Source organism: Molossus molossus, unplaced genomic scaffold, assembly GCF_014108415.1.
Source record: "Molossus molossus isolate mMolMol1 unplaced genomic scaffold, mMolMol1.p scaffold_m16_p_1, whole genome shotgun sequence".
In the NCBI taxonomy this organism is placed as follows: Eukaryota; Metazoa; Chordata; class Mammalia; order Chiroptera; family Molossidae; genus Molossus; species Molossus molossus.
In genome coordinates this window covers 1,457,904-1,474,463 of record NW_023425344.1, presented here as the reverse complement: position 1 = coordinate 1,474,463, position 16,560 = coordinate 1,457,904, and the positions used below count along the sequence as shown (strand labels likewise).

General features: G+C 46.0%; 1 protein-coding gene across 1 annotated transcript in view; it reads right to left on the bottom strand.

Annotated features, from left to right (window-relative positions):
* FAM193A (family with sequence similarity 193 member A) overlaps nucleotides 1–14,068 on the bottom strand; it is a 109,889-nt gene extending 95,821 nt beyond the window's left edge. Inside the window, exon 1 of the mRNA XM_036247815.1 lies at nucleotides 13,847–14,068. Within this exon, the coding sequence (XP_036103708.1) occupies nucleotides 13,847–13,924 (78 nt within the window). The 5' untranslated portion in view covers nucleotides 13,925–14,068. The remainder of the gene's footprint in view (nucleotides 1–13,846) is intronic.
* Nucleotides 14,069–16,560: the final 2,492 nt, after the last annotated feature.

The following is a 16,560-nucleotide window of genomic DNA, read 5'->3' as shown; positions in this document are numbered from 1 at the left end:
ACTGGCCCCAGACTGAGCCAATGGCAACCAGGACTCATCACTACTGCCTGACCGCCCAGAACCACTGATCCTCAAGAACAGTTCAGTCACGATTTCAGAAGACAGTCAACAGACAGAACTAGAAGCCATGCTTTAAGTTTCTCTTACTTACATTTTAGGTGGAAAGACCTCCTGTGTGTGTGAATCATCCCGCATCTGAGCCTGGGAGCATGGCTCCTTTCAAGAGCTTCTGAATGAGATGAGTCAAAGTATGCTCCCCATGATGACATGCCAGTCCTAACACCCAAAGATGATACATGAATCCCAGGGCCTGCCAGAAAGTTGTGCCTCTGACCAGATTCTAGGTAACAGTCTAGGTAATATTGGGGTCCCCCTACTTTATTTTATTGAAATTTGCTAAAATAAAAACAGAATCACAAGCCTCGGCACCTGCCGTCCCTTTGGTCTACATCATTCTTACCCAGATGTCCGCTTTGCTCCCTCACTGCTTCTGGTCTCTGCTCAGTGTCACCTTCTCAGGAAGGCCTTCCCTGCCCCCCACTAACACGGCAGCACCATACCCACATAGCCGACTTCATCGCTCGCCACCCCACCTAACTTCCCACCTCTTCCAGCTTTATTCACTGATGTATCCTCAGTGCCAAGAACCATGCCAGACACAGAATGGTGCTCTAAATATATGGCAAACGAACCAGCAATTTAGTGACGCCAGGTCTCAGGTATGCCCAGACTGAATCTTCCCCTCGGCTCTCAAGAATAGTTCAGGATGTTCAACACCAGAATTCTCAGTATATTATCAGGTCTAGCGACCACAATGAAAAAGGACAAGAACAAGAAAGACATTACTGTGAAAGAGGAGGGGTGGACATTTAGAGAATCAGAACTCAGATCTCAGGAAGTAATTGCCCGAATCATGCTAGTGTACAAAGCTGACTCCAGATCTACTTCACTCAGAGTCTGCGGTATAGACGGGTCCTGCTCAGATGGCTTCCCGTTCCTGTGCACAGAAACTAATGATGGCAGCATGTCTTTAGGTCACTCCAGAAGCTAAACACAAGTCGTTTCAGTACTGTCCTAGCTACTTATTGAAACATTCATGGGCTTACTCATCTGACTCTTGTAAAGAGCTAGCTAGCTGTTCAGAAAACCATGTTTGGGGTTGAGAAACTGTAATGGATTCTGTTGCAGAACCTGATTCAGGAGTGGAGGCCAAGCACCAGGGGACCCAGTGTGTAAAAGGAAATGGTGGTCATTCAGGCCTCCCGGGACCCCTCTCTAACACACCTCATAGGCCTCCATGAGGCAGGGGACATGAAACATGAGGCCCGTCGAGACCCCAAGCAGGATTCAACCCTGATGGAGATGACAAAGGCAACCTTGTGCCTGCTGGGCAGGGACCCCTGAGGCTTCTACCTATTCACGGAGGGGGTGCCCCATCAACCATGGTCATCATGAGAGCAAAGCTTACCTGGCGCTGACCAAGACTGTCAGTTTTTTATTTTTTTAATCTTCACCGAAGTACTTTTTTTTTTTTGTATTTATCTTCAGATAGAGCAGGAGGTGGGGAGGGGAGAGAGAGAGAAACATCGATGTGAGAGAGACACATCAAGTGGTCACCACCCACAGGACCCCAACCGGGGCTGGGGACAAACTATAACAGAGTTACATGTCCTTAGCGGGAACCGAACGGGACTCTCTGGTCCACTGAGCCAAACTTGCCAGAGCAAGACTAAGTTTTAAAGACACCATTAACAGGGCTAGCCAGTTCAAAAGCTAAAAGGTCACATTGACCCTCATCACCGCTGACCACTCTCACATCTGCACTTTTGGTAGCTACCTATTGCATGGCAGCTCCATTTTCCAGAGGGGACCTCAGATGGCAAGGTCTACACCTCCATCCTCTATGGCAATGGCCTAGGGTTCACAATCAGCAGGGGCTCCTGATCCAACATCAGCAAGAGCACGAGCTGGGAACCCAAGTACCAGCAGCAGGTAGCCACGCCTCCGTCAGCCAAGACCATGGCTGCAAGGACATGGCAGTGCTCGCACAGAGCCCGCAGGTGCACCAGGTGTGCAGTGCGCAGCAGCAGAACTTCATGGCGCACGTCATGACCTTTGCCAACTGCCTGGAGCCCTACACCCTGTGCAGCCTGATGCCACCTGATGGCCCCACATATGGGCCAGATTCTAGGTAATATTCTAGAATGTTCTGGCTCTGGTGACTGGGGCACTGTGGCTGCTGCTGTTGGAGACTATGGTACCCTGACCATTCCACCCCCACCTCCTACCCCAATACTAGGTGCCCAGCACCCACACCCAAAGCCTCCAGCCCCAGATCCCCACAGCCTGGCAATAAATGAGCCTCAGCTGGCCCCAGTGCTGCCCTTTCCTCTCCACCACCTCACGATGGGGTCGGACTGTGGGACACCCTGGAGGCTAAGGTGGTGGCTTCCTGAAGGTTCAACATGGCTGCTCTGGACTCATAGCCCCCAACTTTGGCTGCCCAGGAAAGCTCTGTAGCACCCTGGGGAACTGAGAGTCGGGCACGTCGGGGAGGGCCTGAAGAGGGGTGGCTTCCTGTCCTCCTATGACCAGTCCTACAGTCATCTCCTGGGACCTCCTGGTCCAGGAGGCAGCTGTGGCAGTATGTCCTGGGCCTCTACGGGCCCAGAACTGAGAGGAGGCTTGTCCCCAGTCACTAGGCTACTGAGGTGGTCACCTCCCAATCCCCATCCAGGCGGATATCCAAGGAACAATGGGGAAGCTGCGGGTGCAGGGCAGGCAGCCCAGAGCAGCCCTTGCCCCCATCCCGAGGCCATGTGGACACGACACGGCCTAGATTGGTGAAAAGGAGATTCCCTGCACTCACCATGGGCCTCTACTCAGGGAGGAACACAGAAAACAAAATAAAATTAACTGTTATACAATGTACAAGAAATTCATAATCCTACATCTTATTTGACTCGGTGAACAAAAACTTATTGGCTTTGAACAAGGTCCCATGCCTTAAAAACCTGTCTGCATTCAATAAACATCCAATCCAGTAAAATACAACAAATGTGCAGGTAGATACACGTGTTAAGTGTCATCAGAGGTCACTGTTATAGTTGACAAAAGAAGGGATAAGCTCGATGAAAAAGGAGCATCAAGTTAGGCCTCAAAGGACAAGATTCTTTGGAGGCAAAACTAGAGGGAAGGGGTGTGAGTGGAGAAGAGGAAGCGGGAGCAAAGGTGGGGAAGCCCAGATCCAGATGTGAGATGTTGGAAAGCAAAGGATAACGGTAGAAAGAAAAAGGGACCCAGCACATTAGGAAGACCTGAGTGCAACTGCCTGGCACCACCCAATGGACTGTTTGCCAAGCATGGTGCAAGGGCGTGGCTTTGAGGTCCTCCTGCACCTCCTTCCAGTACCACAGAGGTGCTCAGAAGCAGCTGATGAATATAATTTACATACAGTTAAAAATATGCAAAATAGTCCTGGCTGGTTAGAGCGTTGGCCCATGGACCAATGAATCACAGGTTCAATTCCAGTCAAGAGCACAAACCTTGGTTGCAGTTTGTCCCTGGCCCTGGTTGGGTCGTGCCGGAGACAACCAGTCAATGTGTCCCTCTACTGTTGATGTTTCTCTCTCTCTTCCCCTCTCTCTTCCCCTTTCCCCTCCCACTCTATTTGAAGATAAACAGAAAAATACCCTTGGGTGAGGATTGAAAAAAACAACAACAAAATATGAAAACATACAAGAAGATAAAAATGAAATCAGCCCTTGCTGGTTGCTCAGTGGTTAGAACGTCAGCCCTTGATCTAAAGGGTTATGCCATTGCTTCTTGGTCAAGGACATGTACCTGGGTTGCAGGTTCAATCCCTAGCCCCATCAGGGTCATGCAGGAGATAATCATCAATCACTAAATGTGTCTCTCTCACATTGATATTTCTCCCCCCTCCACCTTCCACTCTCTCTAAAAAAAAAAAAAAATCCTCTGGTGAGGATTAAGAAAAAAGAAATCATAGTTTTTCATTACTTGTTTTCTTATTAACAATATTGAAAACATTTTTATATCACAATAAAAAATCATGAAAAAAAAATTTAAGGAGACCTGGCCAGGTAGCTCAATTGGTTAGAGTGTCATCCAGATACGTCAAGGTTGTCGGTTAGATCCCCAGTCAGGGCACATACAAGAAACATAAAAAGTAGAACAACAAATCCATGTCTCTCTCTCAAATCTCAAATAAATATATATTTTTTTAATCCGCACCTGAGGACATTTTTGCATTTATCTTCAGATAGAGCAGGAGGGAGAAAGGGAGAAAGAGAAAGAGAAACATCAACACGAGAGACACACATTGAGTGGCTGCCACCCACACGACCCTAACCGTGGCCGGGGACAAACCGCAACCGAGGTACGTGCCCTTGGAGGGAACCGAACCCAGGATTCTCCAGTCTGCATGGCAACGCTCTAACCACTGAGCAAGCTGGCAAGGGCAATATATATATCTCTTTTAATTTAAGGAGACCAGTGTGATTAAACGTACTTTTCTATTTCTTTAAACCTTGGTATAATGCTTTGTGTTAAAACCAGATTTTTTGAGCACCATGAATTCAGTTCCTTAGAAAGCTGATTTTATTGGCAGTCTTTACTGAAAAGGGCCCTTCGCCTTTAAAGACATGCAGCGCTAAATGGAAGAAACACATCATTTCTGCACTGACTAAATCATGCTGATGGATTTCTATGCCATCAATCAATTACCCAAGGATTTTTGTTGAAATTCACCTAGTCAATTTTCATCTTTCTCATCAGAGCTCCTTGAACAATAATCACAAGATATGACATTTTTGTATTTTTAATAAGTTCAAAGCTAAATGTTACAACAAGAAGCTTTATTATTGTTGTTAATCCTCACCTGAGGATATTTTTCCATTGATTTTTAGAGAGTGGAAGGGAAGGAGGGAGGGGAAGGAGAGAGAAAAACATCGATGTGAGAGAGATAAATCAAATGACTGATTGCCTTCTGCACGTGCCCCAACCGGGGACAGGGACCTGCAACCCAGGTACGTGCCCTTGACTGGGAATCAAACCTGCAACCTTTGGGTGCACGGACTGACGCTCTAACACCTGCCAGAACTGCAACAAGAAGCTTTAAAACAGACTAAAAATTTATTTCCAAGTTTTTTTGTTGTTGTTGTTTTTTTTTATCCTCACCCGAGGACATTTTTCCATTTTCCGTTCAGGTAGAGTGGGAGGGAGAGAGAGGAACAGAGAGAGAGAGAGAAACGTCAACGCGAAAGGATCACATCGAGTGGCTGCCACCCGCACGACCAACCAGGGCCGGGGACAAACTGCAACCGAGGTACATGCCCTTAGCGGGAACCGAACCCGGGTCTCTCTGGACCGCAGGCCGACGCTCTAACCGCTGAGCCAAACTGGCCAGGGCTATTTCCAAGGTTAAATGTGCAGGAAGATGACTGTTTACATTATTCTTATCACAAAACAAAAAACACAACCCCAAAACCATAAAAAAAACCTCTAAATATCCATTTTCAAAATGTTCTCTACTTTACACAAGAGTTTCCTTCAAAAAGTAATTTTCTGCCCGGGGTGGTAGCTCAGTTGGTTGAAGCATCGTCTCCTACCCCAAAAGGTGGCAGGTTCAATTCCCAGTCAGGGCACATACCCAGGTTGTGGATTCGATCCCCATTTGGGGTACATGTGGGACGCAAGAAACTGATGTTTCTCTCTCTCTCTCCCCCCCTTCCTCTCTCTAAAAATCAGTAAAATAAAATAATAATAACTTTCTACTCATTGTTAAAATGTCACCTTTACCTTGAGGGAGCAGATTGTTTCCTTTCTCAAAAATACTGAACTGGCTAGGTAGCTTTCTATGGACAGCCACTTATTACAGAAAGGGCCAGCATATTTAGATGACTTGTCTTTAATAAAAAGGAAAACAGTCCATTTAGAATAGGAATCCATTTAATTTTGACACAAGATAACCAGCAAACCTCCCTATGTCACCAAGTATGTTCCAAGTTACTCCGCATCACTTTGTAAAGGGCTCAGGCTGACTCCTCTGCGTTTCTGGCTTCAATTCACGGCTGTGAGAACTCTGCATCACGTGGTGAACAAATTCATCTGTCATTCTTTCTGTAACCCTACACCACCCAAGAAAAAGTTTTTAATGGCTGCGCTATCACTGCTTATATCTAGTTTTCCCACACAAAAAAATTACTTAATCTAAATCTAGCAAAAAGCAAAAGCAGAGCTCTCTTTAGAGAGACACCTATTTCCATCATCCACAAGCAAACTCCACACACCATGACTTATTCTAAGAATGTATTTCTCAATCGTCTGCAATATTTCTATGAATACTCCAAAAGTATTTGCTGACAGAGTACTGTATTTATTTTGTTTCCTACTTCGTTTCCCCATGAATGCTTTCAGTCTTCTGCCTGCTTTCCTCCTAACCCCCAGGGGGCTTTCACCAATGGCTCACAGCTGCTTTGTCAGGATTAGGCAAGTGTGGCAGGTATTACAGGTTGGCCAACCAACTCCACTGCTGAGCGCTGCACTGTTGCTCTGGAAGTCATTCTTGGAAACCCAGCCTGCAGAGCCTGCTCCACCAGCCCTTTCCAAAATATTTATGCTCCACTCCTCCATATTATTTTTTTTATTTTTATTTTTATCCTCACCCAAGGACTTTTTCCCACTTTTTTGTTGTTGTTGTTCAGATAGAGTGGGAGGGAGAGAGAGGAAGAGAGAGAGAGAGAGAGAGAGAAACATCGATGTGAAAGGGACACATCGAGTGGCTGCCACCTGCACGACCAGCCAAGGCCGGGGACAAACTGCAACCGAGGTACATGCCCTTAGCAGGAACCGAACCCGGGTCTCTCTGGACCGCAGGCCGACGCTCTAACCGCTGAGCCAAACCAGCCAGGGCCACTCCTCCATATTAAATGTCTGTCTGTGCCCTGGCCAGTTTGGCTCAGCGGTTAGAGCATCGGTCTGCAGTCCAGAGAGACCGGGTTCGGTTCCTGCTAAGGGCACGTACCTCGGTTGCAGTTTGGCCCTGGCCCTGGTTGGGTCATGCGGAAGGCAGCCATTCAATGTGTCCCTTTCACGTCGATGTTTATCTCCCCCCACCCCATCTGAACAAAAAAAATGAAAAAATGTCCTTGGATGAGGATAAAAATAATAAATGTCTGTCTGTGCAAATCAGCTGGAGTTGCTTCTGCAACCAAACCTTATAAAAATATAAGTGAGAAATCTCAATCCAGCTAGTGTAGCTCAGTGGTTGAGTGACTCATGCTCCAAGAGGTCGCCGGTTCAATTCCTGGTCAGGGCACATGCCCGGGTTGTGGGCCATGCAGGAGGTGGCCAATCAATGTCCTCTCTCATCAATGTTTCTATCTCTCTCTCCCTTCCTCTTTCTCTAAAATCAATAAAGAAAAAAAAGAGAGAGAGAAAGACTTCGGGTCAAGATGGTAGCATAGCTAAATGTGGTACTCGCCTCCTCCCATAACAACATCAAAATTACAACTAACTACAGAACAAACATCCTTCAGAACTGCCTGAATTGAGCAGAATAAAAGTCCTACAACTAAGAAATTAGAAATTAAAGAAGCAGCCACATGGAGACTGGTAGGAGGGGTGGAGGCAAAGACAGGCTGGTCCCACACCCATGTATGGTGGATAAAAATCAGGAAGGATACCTCGGCTAGGAAGTTCCTCCCTGAGGAGTGAGGGGTCCCCATCTCACACAAGGCGCCCAGCTGAGGGTTCCAGTGCCAGAAAGAGAAGCCCCCATAACGTCTGGCTGTAAAAACCAGCAGGAGCCCTGGCTGGTTTGGCTCAGCGGTTAGAGTGTCGGCCTGCGGTCCAGGGAGACCCAGGTTCAGTTCCCGCTAAGGGCATGTACCTCGTTTGCAGTTTGTCCCCGGCCCTGGTTAGGTCGTGGGGGTGGGAACCACTCAATGTGTCCCTTTCACATCAATGTTTCTCTGTCTCTCTCTCTCCCTCTCACTCTATCTGAACAAAATATGGAAAAATGTCCTTGGGTGAGGATTAAAAAAAACAAAAACCAAAACCAGCGGGACCTGAGGTTGAGGGAGGCTGAGGCTACTGGAGCCCCAGGCAGCTCCTCTTAAAGGGCCCACACACAGACTTACTGGGACCCACTCCCTCTGATCTCCAGAGACATACAGGAAAGAACTTAGGTGTTTGGCACTGGGGCGAGGACTACAGAGGCAACTTTCTCCTGGACAGATATGCTGGCGGAGACCTTTGTTCCTTTGGGGAGCCCTTCCCCCCATGGGCAGGCAGAGGGCTGCCATACCTGGGGCTCCAGCAACCTGGCTCACACTGTTTGCCCCAGCTTTGTGATTCTCTGAGGCCCTGTCCCACCCAACTTACAGGCCCACCCAAGCTCTTTCCAGTGGCTTTACCACTGGATTGGCCTGTTTTGGCTCCTGTTTCAGATTTTCCTAAATTCTCTCAAACAAGCAGCATCTGGCCTCAGTGAGCCCCATACCTCCCGCTAAGTGGCCCCAGGCCCAGTACTACAAGCAGCCAGCCTTGGTCCACAGCTTGGCTTTGCCTGGGCACCTCCAAGCCCAGCACAAGCAGCAGCCATCAGCAGACTGCTCTGTAGCTTATGCCTGGTGGCCCCGGGTAGAACACCGGCAGTGGCTGACCTGGCTCCAGAGCCAGCACACCCAGTGGACACCTTTAGACGATGTCGAATCACCACCACCCAACCACCTCCACAAGTGACACACTCAAGGAATGGGCTCAGTGGGTACCAGAGCCCTGCTGAAGTAAGTCTTGCTCTGTGTGGTGGGCCCTGCACAGCTGATCATCCAAGGTAGTCAGAGGTCAGGGGTCAGTGGGCACAGCTAGTCCTTGCAGCAGATCAGCCTGAGTAAAACCCTCCCATTGACATGCCAACAGCAATCAAGACTCAACTACAACAGAAGGGTGTAAAATCCACACAAGGGGTGTACCTCAAGGGCACAGCTGGGTGATCAGGGAGGCTGTGCCACTGGACCCCACAGGACACCTACTACAAGAGGCCACCCTAGGAAGCCTAAGAGACATAGCAGCTCTACCTAATACATAGAAACAAACACAGGGAGGCAGCCAAAATGAGGAGACAAAAACCATGTCCCAAATGAAAGAACAAAACAAAACTCCAGGAAAAGAACTAAATGAAATGGAGATAAGCAATCTAACAGATGCAGAGTTCAAAACACTGCTTATAAAGATGCTCAGTGAACTTAGTAAGGGCTTCAAGAGCATAATGAAGAACCAGTCAGAAATGAAGAATAAACTAACTGAAATGAATGGTTTACATGGAATCAACAGTAGAGTAGGTAAAGCCAAGAAGCAAACCATCGATTTGGAATAAGGAAGCACAAAGCACTCAATCAGAACAGTAAAAAGAAAAAAGGAATCCAAAAAATGAGAATAGTATACAAGGAGCCTATGGGACAACTTCAAGTGTACCAACATTTGCATCATGGGAATGCCAGAAGGAGAAGAAAGCAAGAAATTGAAAACCTATTTCAGACAATAATGACAGAAAACTTCCCTAACTTGGAGAAGGAAACAAACATACAAATCCAGGTAGCATAGAGAGTCCCAAACAAGATGAACCCAAAGGGGTCCACACCAAGACATAACATCATCAAAATGCAAAAGGTTAAAGACAAAGAGAGAATTTTAAAAGCAGCAAGAGAAAAGCAGTTAGCTACCTACAATGGAACTCCCATAAGGCTGTCAGGCAAGTTCTCAAAAGACATTTTGCAAGCCAGGAGGAAATGGCAAGAAATATTCAAAGTGATGAAAAGCAAAAACCTACAACCAAGATTACTCTATCCTGCAAAGCTATCATTTAGAATCAATGGCCATATAAAGAGTTTCCCAGACAAGAAAAAGCTAAAGGAGTTCATCACCACCAAACCAGTATTATATGAAATGTTAACGGGTCTTCTTGAAGAAGATAAAAAAATATGAACAATAAAATGACAATAAATGCATATCTATCAACAATTGAATCTACAAACAGAGTAAGCAGAACAGAAACAGACTCCTAGATACAGAGAACTTTTTGTTGGTTGCCAGATGAGAGGGGAATTGGGCAAAAAGATGAAGGGATTAGGAAGTACAAATTGGTTGTTAGACTGATGAACCTCAAAGGGAAGAGAAGGGTGGGAAACGAGAAACCAAAGAACTTATATGTATATATGCATAACCAACAGACACAGACAATAGTGTGGGGAAAGCAACAGGTGGACAGGATTGGGGAGGAGGGGGTTAAGGGGGGTAAAAAAAAGGACATCTGTAATACATTGAACAATAAAGAATCTGGCTGGTGTGGCTCAGTGGTTGAGCATCGACCCTGCACCAAGAGGTCGCCAGTTCGATTCCCGGTCAGGACACATGCCCAGGTTGTGGGCCCGATCCCCAGTGGGGAGCATGTAGGAGGCAGCCAATCGATGTTCTCTCTCATTGATGTTTTTATCTCTCCCTTCCTCTCACTTCTTCTCTCTCTAAAATCAATAAAGGAAAAACAACAACAACAATAAAGATAGGTTTAAAAAACAAGGAAAAAAGGAATCTCAGAAGAAATTCATCCTTAAATCTTTATTTTTTATCCTCACCCGAGGACATTTTTCCATTTTTTTTTTTCTTCAGATAGAGTGGGAAGGAGAGAGAGGAAGAGAGAGAGAGAGAGAGATCAACATGAAAGGGACACATCGAGTGGTTGCCTCCCGCACGACCCAACTGGGGCCAGGGACAAACTGCAACCGAGGTACGTGCCGTTAGCGGGAACCGAACCCGGGTCTCTCTGTACCGCAGGCCAACGCTGTAACACCTGAGCCAAACCGGTCAGCGTTCATCCTTAAATCTTAAAGACATTTTGTGAAATTAGACTGAGCAATGCATGACTTGAAGCACTGCGAAGTTCAGGTGTTGTTTCCCTTCTGGATGCCTGGTCTGTAAATACTTGGCATACTCTAAAGGCTAAATATTTTCCTTCCCTGACACCTCAAAGCAAGATAACAACTCTGGACTTGGTTCATCATGAATAAAAATGGGTATAACTTCACATTTCAAGTAATCTTTGAGAGTAGATTCTGCTCTGCTTAGATCATTTTCTTAACTCTGTTACACAGCTAATAAAGAGCTTACGCAGAAAGCAGCACAGTGGCTCTGCCATCAAGGTCCTCCTTCGATATGTTTTCATTTCTGGCATCATCTTCAATCCAGGGTTTCTTTGAAGAGTACCTGACCACTTTGCAAGGGCCAATGTGACTCACGCATGGACTTACTGAGCGCTCCTGAACTGCCTTGGCCTCAGTACACTGCACGTGAACAAACTCCCAGGCTCACCTCAGGAGTCTTGCAATATTCATGACTGGCTACATGTCCCCAGACTGCACGTCTGTAAAGTGTGATGTCTTCTTTGAAAATGTCAGGACAAACATATCCCTTCTGCAGCACCAGGGAGCATCTCATCTACACCACACTTAGAGACCCCTGCAGAGGTGATGGACAGTCTCTGAAAGTGTGTGACCAAAGACGTGACAATCAGAGTCAGTAAGCTGGAAAAGACCTTCAAGGTCACCTAACAAAATCTTCTTACCTACAGATGAGACTGTCCAGTGCACAACCTCATGCAGCTGCCTGTGATCTTCAGACAGAAACTTATTTTGATAAATTAGCTAGCAAACAAACCAGTGATCTCTAAACACTGTTTCATAATATAGAAAGAAGAGTTTAGCCTAAACATGGACAAGTTGAGTTACGTTGCCACAGATGAGGGGAAACAAGGCCTTAACCATCATTTTAGTGACTACAAACACATGTTAGGATTTACTGATCAACCACTGCAGCTTCTGCCATCAGCGATCTCCACCAACCCAGGCTGGGCATATCAAGTCTAAGTCTCAACTTGAGAGGAAGAAATGAACATAGAATCACCTGCATGAAGGTGTGTTTAAGTGTAGGAATAAGTGAGCGAGGGTAAGCAAAGCCAGAGTCAGAAGGAGAACCAGGACAGTGCCATAGAAAGGAAGGCAAGAGAGTTCCAGAAGGTGTTCATATGCAACTGGCTCACAGGTATTGGGACTGAAAATCACTACAGGACTTGTTAAGGAGATGACCACTAAGGATGAAAGCTGAGTGAGGGAGTAAAATAGAACTGAGAGGGAAGGAAGAAGCAGCAACCAGTATTAACCAGTCTTATTAAGCAGAATTTCTAGTCATTTGCTGGCAATGGCAGGAAAAAGTCAGATAAAAAGGTAACTTAAGTAGTTAAGCATGGTCAAGAGAAGGACTGAGAGGGAAGGAAAGATGGGAAACTCAGAATCCTAGGGCTAAGGAAAATAACTCAATAGAGGGGGAAGATTTGAGGCCCACAGAGAAAAGGCAGAGCGGTTTCGAAGAGACTTCGAGATAACGTGCTCACATAAATTTTGTAGTGAGTTTCCATGGGCTAACAGACTTAGTAAAATCTATCAGTTAAGAATCCCAGGAGTATAGGATTAACTTTGGAAAAAAGGACAAATGCTCTCTTCCAAACTAGAAAACAAAGTAGACAAGAGATTTCAGAGAAAAGGAGAAAAGGGAGAACTGCAGAAGCTCCCATCCAGTGGCCTGGGCCCCAGAGACACGTTCTCAGAGCGAGCGCAGTGTGCCAAGTAAGCCCCAGAGTACAGTTTGGAAGAAAAGGTTCAAATCAGCTAGGGATTACAATCCAGTTTAAGTGCTGTAGCCAAGCTGAGGACAAACACCAAGGGGACCCAGAAAGGAGGCAACAGTCTGGCCAAGGATGGTGAGGACACACTTCCCAAAGGGACAGCACACGCCCTCCTCTTAGAGAGAGAACAGCTAGCGGGCAGAGGGACAGACACTGTGCAGGAGGACAAGCACTGACAAAGGCACAGGAGAAGCCACAGCTCATCCCGCTGCGCAGGCCGCACCGCATAGAACAGGCCCAGAGGATGAGAGCCTCTGCACTGGCCAGAGCCTGGCGGGCAAGGTGCGGCAGGAAGAGTGGGTCACAGAAAAGTGAAACCCCAGGCACTCGGGTAGGGGTCAAGTTAACGTGCAGAAAAGGTGGAAGACACAACAGCACTGAGACTGGCTTGGAGAAAATGTGCAGACCAGGTGAGGAGGAGGACCAGGTTAACAGGAGGGTTTTTTACCTCGCGCCAGTACTGAAAAGTAATAAATGTCATCAGGAGTTGAAAGGGCAAGAGGAGACAAGGACTAGGGCAATTAAAGGAATTTTTCCATCTCAACTCTTTGTGCCTCAGTTTCCTCAGCTAGCCAATGTTGTCTCAGCAACACATATGTATTGTTGTTGTCCCATAGTTCTCAAGTTTTATGAGTGTATAACTTGCCAATCCCAGAATTCCAAGTGGAGTACACTAAATCCTCAATGAAAAAAGTCACAGTTTCCAAGAACCTATTGACGATAAGTGACACAATGTATAATGAAACCAATTTCAACCTAAGCTAATTGATATAAATAAGAGTTAAGTTCCCACAAAATATTCCTGGTCATAAAAACACCAAGCCTCTAAATAAACACCCCAAACACTTCTAATATCAAACATTAAAACCAATGTGAACTGTATATACATTTAAGAAAGACAAAAACAAGTAAGATATGATTTCCCAACCTGCTTATTCCAGTTCAGGGTCATGGCTAGCTAGGGTCTATCCTGGAAGCTCAGGGCACAAGGTGGAACCCCACCCTGAACAGGACCCCCTTCCATCACACAGCCACTCACACCCATGCCCACCCTCACTCACAGGGGGCCAGTGTGGACACACCATTCACCTTGGGGCGCAGGGTTGGGATGTGAGAGGAAACCCATGCGGACCCTCCACACAGACAGAGGCACGGCCAGAAATCCATTTCTTCCTCATCAACATCGTAACTTAATGACACTGAAGAAGACGACGTTATTGAGGAACTGCTGTGCTGGTATGGGCATCTGTTAAGGTGCAAACAAAAGACAGTTCAACTCACAGTGGAGAGACATTCAATTTTAAAGACTGGTTGACAGATCCAATCTTCCTATTATTCTTGATTAAAATTGAGATTTTACTGATGTATTGTTCTCGTAGCTACAATTTAAGCCAGTTAACAAGTGACACTGTTTTTTATGCTTTTAAAACCAGAAAACAACAACAATATTGTAAAGCATAATCAAGAATTCACTTATAGGAGAGTCCAGTGGCAGCAGATTGAATGGAAGCTACACTATTCTAACACCAAAATTGGAATTACAACTAAAATACAGAAAAACCATCCTAAACAACCAACTGAAGATAGGCTGGAGAGAACCCTGGTAACCAAGGATGGCAAGAGGAGCCCACATGGAAACTGGTAGGGAGTGCGGAGGCGCGAGAGGGCTGTCTGGGCTCCCACAGGCAGCAGCTGAAGTTCCGGAGAGATATCTCAGCTGCAGGAGGTTCTCCCTGAGAGGTCTAGGGCCTAAACCCCAAGCTGGGCTCCCAAGCCCAGAGCAACAAAACCGGAAAAGGTACCCACATAACACCTGGCTGTGAAAAGCACCAGAGGTTCTGTTCAGCAGGGAGAGACAGCTGGAAACAGGCACCCTCCTGAAGGGCCAGCACCCTAAATTTCATTTGCGGCCACCCACCTTGGGCTCCAGCAGAGGGAGAGCAGAGTGGACTAGAGCTGTGTGTGGAGACTCTGGGGTTCATGGCTCTGGGGAGAGTGCTAGGAAGGACGCTGCCTGGATTCTGGTGCTGAGTCCTTCCCCCATGCCGCAGAAGCCATCTTCCTCAAGCATGGTTTCCCCATTAAAGCAGCTTTAGTGAGGAGGAAGCAATTGCCCGCCCACCAGGTGGAGTTTATGCCTGACAGAGGACTATAACCTAAGGCTCATTGACTGACTAAAACTAACAGTCCGTCTGCAGGCAGAGGCAGATCTCTAGAGGCTTTGAGTCTTTGCCTGTCTTGCTCCGCTGCCTGGGGCTTGTAAAAGCAGGCCTTTGTGTTCTGCTTGGTCCTTTCCAAACACATCTAGCCCCAGTAGAGGAAGCCACAAACTGTGGATTGTTGATATGCACAGGGACATTCTGGCAGGCTCTAAACCCTGCTGCGGTGAGTTGTGCCTCATGTGATAAGCAAGTGCACAGCAGACTGCACGCTGTGTTAGGGGCAGAGCTTCACTGTCAGCCAGCCTGAGGGTAGAGCCCACACACGAACAGGCCAATAGCAATCAAGACTCCATTACAACAGGAGGGATGTGATTAGAGCACCTAGGTCTGATGATCGAGAAGACTGTGCCACTAGGTACCACAGGTCACCTACTACACTAGACCACCTTACCTAGACTAGGAGTTCTAGCAGATATATCTAATACACAGAAACAAACCCAAACAGGCAGCCAACACGGGGAAACAAAGAAACACACCCCAAATGAAAGATAAAAAGAATTCTCCAAAAGAAGAGCTAAATGAAATAGAATGAAAATAAGCAACTTATGCAATGTAGAGTTCAGAGTAATAATTACAAGGATACTCAACAGCATGAGAAAAGATATAAAAACACTGAAAAATAACCAATCAGAAATGAAGAATGACATAGCACAAAAAGAATACACTGGAATAACTGAGATGAGAGAAGCAGAGGATCAGATCAGCAAATAGTATTCCAGTGTCTTCTATTTGCTGATCTGATCCTCTGCTTCCTCTCATCTCAGTTATAAGACACTGGAATAACTGACATTAGAGGAAGCAGAGGATCAGATCAGCAAATAGAAGACAGGGTAGGAAAAATAATCAGAGAACCAAAAAGAAATAACAATTGAAGAAAAGGAGGCCAATTTAAAGAGAGCTATGGAACAACATGAAACATAACAACATCCACATCATAGGAGTACAAGAAGATAGTGACCAAGGGTTAGTGAACCTATTTGAAGAAATAATAGCAAAAAACTTCCCTAACTGGTGAAGGAAAATCACACAAGTTCAGAAAGCACAGAGAGTCCCAAGCAAAAAGAACTAAAAGAAGCCCATGCTAAGACACATCATAATTAAAATACCAAAAATTAAAGACAAAGAAAGAATATTAAAGGCAGCAATTGAAAAACAACATGTTACCTACAAAGGAGCTCCCATAAGGCTGACAGCTGATTTCTCAATAGAAACACTACAGGCCAGAAGGGAATGGCACAGAGTAAGGGAATGGCACAAAGTATTCAAGGTAATGAAAAGCAAGGATCTGTAACCAACTATCCAGCAAAGCTATCATTTAAAATAGAAGGTAAAATAAAGGGCTTCCCTGACAAAAAAGACTAAAGGAGTACATGACCACCAAACCAGCATTGCAAAATCTGTTAAAGGGACTGCTGCAATAAGAAGAGATAGAGAGAAACACAGGCATAATAAATTTAAATGGCAATTAAAAAGTACCTATCAATAATAACCTTAAATGTAAATGGACTAAATGCTCCAATCAAAAGACATAGGGTAACTGAATGGATAAGAAAACATGACCCACATATATACTGTCTACAA